The sequence below is a fragment of the Citrus sinensis genome, chromosome 2 (assembly GCF_022201045.2).
Source record: "Citrus sinensis cultivar Valencia sweet orange chromosome 2, DVS_A1.0, whole genome shotgun sequence".
Classification (NCBI taxonomy): domain Eukaryota; kingdom Viridiplantae; phylum Streptophyta; class Magnoliopsida; order Sapindales; family Rutaceae; genus Citrus; species Citrus sinensis.
In genome coordinates this window covers 6,567,345-6,577,164 of record NC_068557.1, presented here as the reverse complement: position 1 = coordinate 6,577,164, position 9,820 = coordinate 6,567,345, and the positions used below count along the sequence as shown (strand labels likewise).

General features: G+C 30.8%; 1 protein-coding gene across 1 annotated transcript; it reads left to right on the top strand.

The window, feature by feature from the left end:
* Positions 1 to 4,688: 4,688 nt before the first annotated feature.
* On the top strand, positions 4,689 to 9,727 carry LOC102627038 (BTB/POZ and MATH domain-containing protein 4). Its single transcript, XM_006470123.4, has 4 exons — positions 4,689 to 5,248; positions 5,716 to 6,061; positions 6,182 to 6,467; positions 9,211 to 9,727. The coding sequence occupies exons 1-4, from the start codon at positions 4,863 to 4,865 to the stop codon at positions 9,393 to 9,395; spliced, it is 1,203 nt and encodes a 400-aa protein (XP_006470186.2). The 5' UTR covers positions 4,689 to 4,862; the 3' UTR covers positions 9,396 to 9,727.
* Positions 9,728 to 9,820: the final 93 nt, after the last annotated feature.

Below are 9,820 nucleotides of genomic sequence, written 5' to 3'. Positions count from 1 at the left end.
ATTTTTTTATGACCTTTATTCTGGTAAAATTATAATGGGTTAATTCCGCCCTGCCCCTAGATGTTTCAACATTTTCCACCGCATTCTCAGATGTTTCAATAATTTTTATTTCGTACCTAAATTCGTTAATTTGATCATTTATACTAACAGTAAGGGTAAATTTAGAAGTTTATTCCTTAAATATTATTAGATGATGATAAATTAAATTTATTTAATAAGTTAATTGATAGAATTATTGTGTAATTACCTTAAATTAAGAATTTTTAATGTAAATATCAATTATTAAATTACCATTTTATGTCATTTAATTCTTCTCTAATTCAAAATAAGAGGTATTTTTTATATTTATTTAAATTTCAAACAGTTTGTTTAAAAATAAAGATCAAATTATCGGAAATGGGTGTGGAGTGAAAATTATTGAAACATTTGTGGGTGCGGTAGAACATATCAAAACATTTGGTAACTCAATTATTATCTACCTCTTAATTTTAACTTAAATATTAACGTACACTTCGTTTTTGGTATTTATTTAATAATATACCTTTTCATGTTTAATTGAGGGTACATTTAGTAATGTTATAACTATTAATTATTAGTTATAACTTTTAAAATAATTAATGTTAATTATACTGTAAAAATAATTAATTGTAAAAATAATTAATTAAATATTTAATAAAATATATTTTTAAAAGTATTATGAGTTTTTAATTGTTATAAAAATACAAATGACTAAAATGGACATAATGTTAAATAAAATTTATATACACAAAAATGTAGATATAATAATTTATAAATAAAATAATTTTTTATTAAATTTATTGATAATAATAATAATAATAATCTATTAAAATTTAATATTTTACAACCTAAGGATTATTTTGGATTTTTATGATATATATGAAATTATATTAAATATAAAACTAACTCCTAAAATTAGATTTTGAAAATCTATTCCTTTATTATTTTTCAAAATTTGCTATAAGATGAGATAATTTTATCAAAAGTGATTTATTAAAAAATTTACTCAACACTTAAATTAATTTTTATATTTTAAACATTTCTTTTGAACCTATCAATAGCAATCTCAATTGGGAACGGAGAGGTGAAATTAAGGGTGGGTAAAATATCTTACCCAACTGGATCCAATCAATTAGATTTCAATCTGATTCAGAATGGGATCAAAATTGACAATTAAATAAAAAAATGAGTGGGATTATTTGAACCCACTACAATACCCTCTACATCCACTTGTCAATAATTTTTTTATTACCAAAAAAATCATTAAGATGTTTTTTATTACTAAAAAAATGTTAAATAATTTATTGATTAAGAGTACAACCATATAGAAAGAGAAAGAAATAAAGCAAATAAGAGACACAATGTGCGTAGAGAGGAATTAGTACTTACCAATAAATAAATAAGTTAAAATATAGTTACATTAACACTATATTATATCTTATTTGATAATAATATAAAATTAAAAATAATTAAATAAACAACTATAACTTCATAAATAGTTAATTTCCATATACTGATATAAACAAATGAGTTTTTTTTTTCTTTTTGATATATTATATTTTGAAACTTTAAATGTATTTTCCAGCTTTATTTAAATCTTATTTAATTTTAAATTTGATCGGTAGTAGAATTATTTTTATATTAATTTTTTTATTTAGTTAGTTTGTGCATTTGATAAAGTTAAAAAATTTTAGTCCGTAAACTAATTCACAAAATGGTGGATTGGATATGGATTTGGTCAAATCCGCATCCGATCCGTAGACGTATGAATTGGATTTGAATTAAAATTCATCAATTCGTGGATTGGATTGGATTGAAAATTTATAACCCGCAAAATCGTGGATCGGATATGGATTGATGTCCAATTTGTAAAATCTAATCCACGAACACCCCTACTCGGAATCATTAACTTTTCTACCCTAAAACCCGGATTTGATTCACTATTAATCATCATTATAAGATTCCAGCCACAAAAATTAGTATGCTATAAATTTTAGATAGATGATAATTGCTAAAACAATTTCTCTATATGTGTTAACAGCATTTGAATTTTTCTTTCTTCATTTTATTCTATTCGTATTAATAAACTTATAGTGTTCTTGCTACAAGTAGCATTGTAGCAAGTCTGCTGAATAGCAAATATTCAATTTTTTTTATAAGAATATTCAATTGATATAAATGACGGGATCTTAGTTTGTTAAAAGAAAGCCCAAGCTATTAATATCTAAGTTAAATTGTGATTAGGAAGAGTGATATAATGAAATCGTGCAAAGACTAGCGAGAAAAGGCGAGAGGAAAAAAAAAGTTCACAAATTTCTTTGAATTTAGTTTATAAGGGCATTATCGGTATTTAATTAGATGCATACAGTAAAATTTAAACTTTTGAAATGGTGTAGTGAGTAAATGAGTGTTGAGAGTATTTTAGTAGGTTTAAATGGCTTTACTTTACACAGATGTACATAAAATTTGTGAACCTAAGTACCTCAAAACTTCTATAATTTAATATTTTATAAATTAATAACCTCTGTCATATAATAATTTTTCGTGATCCTGACTAGGGATGACAAAATTAGCCTCTTACTCAAAAACTCAATTGTTGCAAGTAATTTTACGAATTGCGAGCAGTTTTGTATTTCAAACTTAAATTCACTGCAAGTTGCAGTTGGGTTTGGTACCTAAAAAATCCGCTGGGTCTGCCAACCTAATCAGCATTCTTTAGTTTAATTATTTACATTTGAGTTTTAATCATAAAAATTACACTAAAAATTTTTAATCATAAAAATATCTAAATTGAAGTTGCTAATTTCTAAACCTAAACTATCTCGTGGCAACATATATACAATGAGTTTTTAATAAGTACAAATTTTATAATTTTCAAAGTTAATATTATTGATATTTTTATTTTAATCTGATTGATTTTATTTGTTTTGCCCTAATGACTTGAATCTAATGATTGCTTACTAAAGGTGGGTTTTTATTTGTTTAATTAATTGTTAATGATATTCTATAAAATTTACTTGTTAAAAGTATTAATAATATTTGTATATATGATTAAAAGATGGAGCAAGTCATTGATATAGTAATGATGATTTGCTTAAAATAGAAATATTTTGTATTATATTAATATATTTTATGTATTTGTTTTAATATTGAAATTTTAACTTCTTATTTACATTGATAAAATCTAGAATTGAGTATTGTTTGCATATTTTTTAGGCTATTATTATAAATTTATAGTTTGGATTATATAATTTAAGTTTTTATGCATTATTAAAAATATTTTCTTTTTATACTCATGATTTTAAATGAGAAAATCCATAAAAAATCCACTGCAGCTTGCGGGTAGATTTGATAATTGTAAAAACCTGCAGCAAGCAAGTTTTTCTAAAAAAATAAAAACTCACTGCAGATTGCAAGTGGGTTTGATAATTTAATTTTTTATGGGTGGCATTTGATAATGGCAAACCGCAACGAGTGGTGTCCATTGGCATTCCTAATTTTCACTTGGGCCAAAGGGCTAAATTAATAATTACAATAAATTAATAAGATAATACCTTTTAAAAAAACCTTTATACTACTCACTTCATATATAAAATTAATAATTTACTGAAACTACAAATATAATTATTATGATTTTTTAATTAAAATATAATTCTATTGTTACTCATTTGTTTCTTGAAGTTTAAATATAATTAGATCTTATCTCTAATTTTACTTATTGTTTCTAATGGTTTCGAGGTTGAATTATGAAATTCTAAGATTTTTAATTTTTTTTTACTTTAATTTATATTCAGTGGATTAATTTATTTTTAATTAATTAGATTGGTAAAATACATTAAATTTCTAATTCATTAAAATGTATGGTCATTGAATTGTATATATACTCTACAAATTAATAATTATCAATTAGTTAAATCTCTTTAAATTAATAGATTTTGTATAGTTATGAAATTATTAATTTGTAAATATTTTATTGTATGTCACAACGACACGGATTGACATTCCCGACTTATTTGTCTATGCATAATTGCATATGGGTTCGTTTTTTTGAAATTAATTTATATGAATTGGTTGATTAATTTTGTTTATCCAAGAAATGATTAAGGAAGAGAAAATTTGAGAGAAAAAATGGAAAAGAAAAGTTTTAATTCAAAATTAAAATTTGAAATTAAAAAAATAAAAAAATATTTTTATTTTTTATATTTATTTTAAAAAATTAAACAAAAGTCTAGATCAATTTTTTAACATTTATTTCCTTCAAGATTCAATATTGGGCGGCTAACTAAATAATTATAAACCATTCGGTCAAAAACAACAAAAATAAATATTTTTTTTATTTGATTACAAATTTTTTCAATGTTTTTTAATTAATTGAATAATAATTTTTTCTTGCGAAAAAGCCATTCGCCCCAAAATTATGGGTTCATAAAACATTATTTGTAACTCCCGCCAGTTTAATTACAATTTAATTAACCTTAACCGTTTTGATTAACTGCGGATGTCAGGAGTTAATCTTTTCTTACTCCAGCATGCACCATTACCCTAAGTCCCTAACCATTGACGTACATTCTGCTTATATGTGAATTTACATCCGAACCCTCTAGACTCCAACGTGGCAGCCTTTTAGTATTCCACTTCAAAACTCCGTAAAAGCTTCTTCTTACAACATCATTCCATTTCCACACCTCATTTCTTTTTTTCATCTGTCATCTCATTCATCATCACGAACGAAAAAGAGGGAAGGGGAAAAAAAAACCTAACTAAAATCTTCTGAACTTCCACTAATAAATTACTTGAAATTATTGAATAATCATAAAAATTCTTAACATTTCAATGAATCAGTAATGACGAATAGCAGCCCGAGCCCGCTGGTTTCGCCAACGAGCTCCCGGTCAGTGACGGAAACCGTGAACGGATCGCACAAGTTCGTGATTCAAGGGTACTCGTTAGCCAAAGGTATGGGAATCGGGAAGCACATTGCCAGCGACAATTTCACCGTGGGCGGCTACCAGTGGGCCATATATTTTTATCCCGACGGTAAAAATCCGGAGGATAATTCAGCGTACGTGTCGGTTTTTATTGCATTAGCGAGTGAAGGAACGGATGTAAGAGCATTGTTTGAGCTGACGCTGTTGGATCAGAGTGGTAAAGGGAAGCACAAAGTGCATAGCCATTTTGATCGATCGCTCGAGAGCGGTCCTTACACGCTCAAGTATCGTGGAAGCATGTGGTATTAAAAATTGTTTCTTTTTCTTGTGTATTTAATCTATCTTTTGATGATTTCTTGCTTCTCTGTTTTTGGTAGACCAAGAAATTAGGATTCTTTTTTTTTTTTTTGAAATTGGTGGAAATTTTCTATCTTGCTTCTTGTTTTGTTTTCACTTATGACATGCTATTATTTTTCTTGCTCAAATGCATTTGGAGAAAATATTTGGAAATCCTTATATGGCAGTCCTTGTTTCTTTCTGATCGGCTGGGTGCATTTGCCGGAATGTTTGATTACTTTATGCAACTTTCTATGGCAGATACAATACTGTATCACAATTCTCATGCTGTAAAATCTCCTATTTTGTGACTGGTTAGACGTACTATAAATGAGTGTAAATTGAAGTTGAATATTTGTTATCTGATTATTCATTTGCAGCTCTTTGGGCATTCATACCAAGTCAATGATTTGTTCAATTTGCTTTACTTTAGGGGATACAAGCGTTTTTTCAGACGAGCTATGCTTGAAACATCAGATTACCTCAAAGATGATTGCTTGAAAATCAATTGCACTGTTGGAGTTGTGGTATCGGCTATAGACTGTTCACGGTTCCACTCAATTCAGGTCCCAGAGTCTGATATAGGAGCACATTTTGGCATGCTACTAGACAATGCAGAAAGCTCTGACATCACTTTTGATGTAGCTGGGGAAAAATTTCCTGCTCATAAGTTGGTATTGGCTGCACGATCTCCAATATTTCGTTCTAAATTCTTTGATGAATTAGAGGAAGATAAGCAAGAAATCATCATTAGCGATCTAGAGCCTAAGGTTTTTAAGGTGAGCATATTTCTTATTTATCAATGTTGCTTTTGTTTTGTGTGAGAGTAAATGAGCATTTGTTTATGTAGTGACAGTATATTACTCTTATTACCGTTTTTCTTTCTATCCTTTCTGTAGGCCATGCTGCACTTTATATACAGAGATACTCTTACTGAGGATGTGGATGTGGATGTGGCAACACCTAGCTCGTCTTGTATGTCATCGGTCTCTGACACATTAACCGCCAAGTTGTTAGCAGCAGCAGACAGGTATGGTCTAGAGAGGCTCAGATTGATGTGCGGGTCTCATCTATGCAAGGACATTTCTGTGAACTCTGTCGCCAAAATTTTATCCTTGGCCGATGAACATCATGCTACAGAATTAAAAGCTGTTTGCTTGAGATTTGCTGCTGAAAATCTTGCAGGTTTGTTTCAGTTTCCTTGTGTACTTTATGTGAAAGCAAAGGCATGATGATTTAATTGAGTGTGTAATTAATTCTCTGCAGCATATTATTTTATTGATGCATTTACTGTGAGCCAACCCTCCTTTGGTCCAACTGTGCATGAATTTTAATGTGAATTTAAGAGATATTTTGAGCTTATGTATAGTTTTAAGTTTTTCACATGCCTGCTGAGGTGAATGCTTTGAGGAGTATACAGAACAAAAAAACTTCAGCACCAACCCTATGTGCTGGAAATTTGTTGATATGAAATTCACTTTTTTATTTTTTTTCCCCTAATTATTCACTTGAGTGGCTATGACTTAGTTGGTGAAAGCTTGTATTCTGGATGGGTGATCTTATTTGGAGAATTATAATAAGATTTGCATATGTGGAGGTTAAAAAATGGTGATTTCTGTGTATGAGCTCATAGCTTGATGGACACGCCATTTCCTTGAGTTGTTAATTCTTGGTTGAGAATTATTTCTACATTGACTACACTTTGTAAGACCCTACATAGATGATTTAATTGATCATGCTTGGTCGGCTGAAATTACCTTGCCATACACTGGATTACAGATTGGGTTATTTGTGAAGTAATGCTATTATGACCTACAATCATTTGTTTATTCAATAGCCAGAATCTTTTTAGATGATAGATACAAAGGAATGAGCTAAGCTGCCAAGATTTCAAGGCCGAGGGTATGTTTCAGCTTACTATACAGCGCTTCTTTAGACCTTTTGGAAAGCTCTAAGTTTCTTTATTTTGGATTGATTGGTGGCTGATGTAGTCCTTTTTTGAGTTTTGTGTGTTTGTGGAACAATTGAGATTCTGATCAGCTTTAGGAAATGTTTCTGTATCAATTTGCTGATAGGAATACTGCAACATATGTTATTGTTGAAGATTTATTTAGCTACACAGGAAGTCTGTTAATCTGGATGCTACAAAAAGCTTTGCTGTGATATTATGTTACTTCACTGCAGTTTATTAGTTACTGAGAGACTAAACTTTTCTACCAGACATCTTGAGGCTTGGTAGTGCATCTAAGCAATTGGTACTCAAATGCAATTTGTTATCATGGGTTGGTTCAGCATGTGTATGAAAAGTACACCCTTCATGGTTAGGGAGAATTATCAGAAGAAATTAATAAACTTTTACAGGTAGTTTTGGCTACAAAATTAATGAAAAGTGTGAATATACCAATTTTGGTTTTTAGATGCCTGTTTCTAGAGAGTTTGATACTTGCAGCTAATGACCACACTCACCTCTTAGCCTGTGGTTCTGTGATTTCTCTAAATGTCAGTAGATTTTGTTGATAATGAAGGCAAGCTTATGGATAGTGAATTGAAAAGTTTCAAATGTAGGCTTTAGGCCTTTCTATTTCTATAGGTCTTGATCTTTTACGCCAGTGGACACTCACATATTGAGAGGCTGGATGGTCAGCGTAAGCTCCTGTAGATTCTCTTAATTATTGTGGATATGAAAGCAAGATTTAAAATCTGTCTAGTAAAGTGAGCAGCATTACCTTACCTAAAGGAAAAAATAAAAAGAAGTTGTCAACATTCTGCGGTTTTAAGAGGACAGACTTGTTATGATGACTTCAATTCAGGAGGAGACAGTAGTCAAATGTTTGGGAAATATTAGAAGTATCAAAAAGGACTAAAATGTCATTTTTCATCACAAGGGTTAAATAAGAGAAGGATTATGGAAGGAATTACTTAATTTCTTCAGCTTCTGTTCAGTTTGTGTATCCTTTTGGTTTAAGATTTTTTCTTGAATTTTCTTTCACCTAATGCAAGCTCCTTGTGCAAGCTCTCTATATGAGTATATGTCATATGTTGTTTCTCTGCTAATGTAGAAAATTTTTGCCTGCTACAAGATTTAGGGGGTTGATGATGAGCATTCTGCTTTTATCATTTTAACAGGCACAGACTTCTGAAATCAGCTTAGCAATATTTGATTTGTACATTTTGTGTACGCGGAGTGCATGAATTGCACTGATGTTTTACAGAAGTTTCTCTGATTGCGCTTTGTGTAGTCAGCACGGTTGTCATTGCCAGAACCAAAAGAGAATATTAAGCATCATTTCAACTTTTTGGGCTACCTTTACATATCAAGTATGATTTCTTAGTGTTTAGGGCATTTTATGGCCTTGTTTATCCAATAATATATTTTTTCAGTCCTGCCCAAGGGAGGGTGAACAAGGGGGATTGGATTTTTCTTACGATGTGTCTGTTGGTGAAAGGAGATGAGCTCTTGCAGTGATCTTTGTGTGAAGTGTCAGCAGATGGGATATGCATATACATACAGGTTATGCCTGAAGTTTACAATCAGACATCAGCTGCTTTTTTAGTGCAAGGTTTTATGAACTGGTTAGAGGGCTGATTTTGCGAAACCCTGGTGCCGTTATCATTAACAATTTGAGTTTAGATAGATTCAGTTATTAGGGGGTTGTTTATGACTGAGGAGATATTTGTGTCTGATTTCTCTTTCTTTTCTAATTATAAATGCTTTATCATGAGGGTAGGATTCTTATTGTGTTTATTTATGGAAGTAATTATGAAGTAAGAGTCAAGACATAATATTTATTGCATGCGTGCCATAAGATCAAGCAGTTAAAAACCACAAAATTGAGGTAGATTTAGAAATTTTTTCCATGTTAGATAATGTAAATGTGATCTTTAATGTGCATAACGTTGGTCTCTAATTTGCATTCACTTTCTGCAGCTGTTATGCGATCAGATGGCTTTGAGTACCTCAAAGAGAATTGCCCATCACTGCAGTCGGAGCTTCTCAAGACGGTGGCAGGTTGTGAGGAGGATTGCAGCAGTGGAGGAAAATCTCGGAGTGTATGGGCCCAACTTTCAGATGGTGGTGATACGAATGGCAGGAGGGTCAGGCAAAGAACATGAGATCTGATGATGGTTGGCCTTGTATATGAAGCTGGTGATGATGTTTCATTTGGGGTTGTTGGGGGAGTGGGTATGGGGGCCGGTGAAGAAAGGTATCAACTGCTAACAGAACATTCTGTCGTCACCCATGGTGGGATGGCCTACAGTGGAAAACACTAGCATAAGAGCTGTAAACTAAGTGTTGATAGATTTTGGGCTGTAAATTTTTACTAAGCTGTGTTCAACTGTTTCTACTAGGGCTTAGTAAGAAACACGGCTGTAGTATGCTGTTTGACCAATGCGGACGAATACTGTAATTCTCTGAAGTTGAGAAATGGAGTTTTGTGGTCATATGTGCTGTGTATGTGTATTACTCAAGTCTGCCTGTTTTTCTCTCCTGAGTGCGTGGATGTGTTAGCAGGTTTTGAATATAATCAACCCTTAAT

What these genes read in the sequence shown, in the direction of transcription:
- LOC102627038 (XM_006470123.4), top strand. Translation starts at nt 4,863, where the DNA reads ATGACGAATAGCAGCCCGAGCCCGCTGGTTTCGCCAACGAGCTCCCGG. An exon ending in TAGAGCCTAAGGTTTTTAAG is followed by an intron (nt 6,062 to 6,181) that starts GTGAGCATATTT and finishes TCCTTTCTGTAG; the next exon opens with GCCATGCTGCACTTTATATA. An exon ending in TGCTGCTGAAAATCTTGCAG is followed by an intron (nt 6,468 to 9,210) that starts GTTTGTTTCAGT and finishes CACTTTCTGCAG; the next exon opens with CTGTTATGCGATCAGATGGC.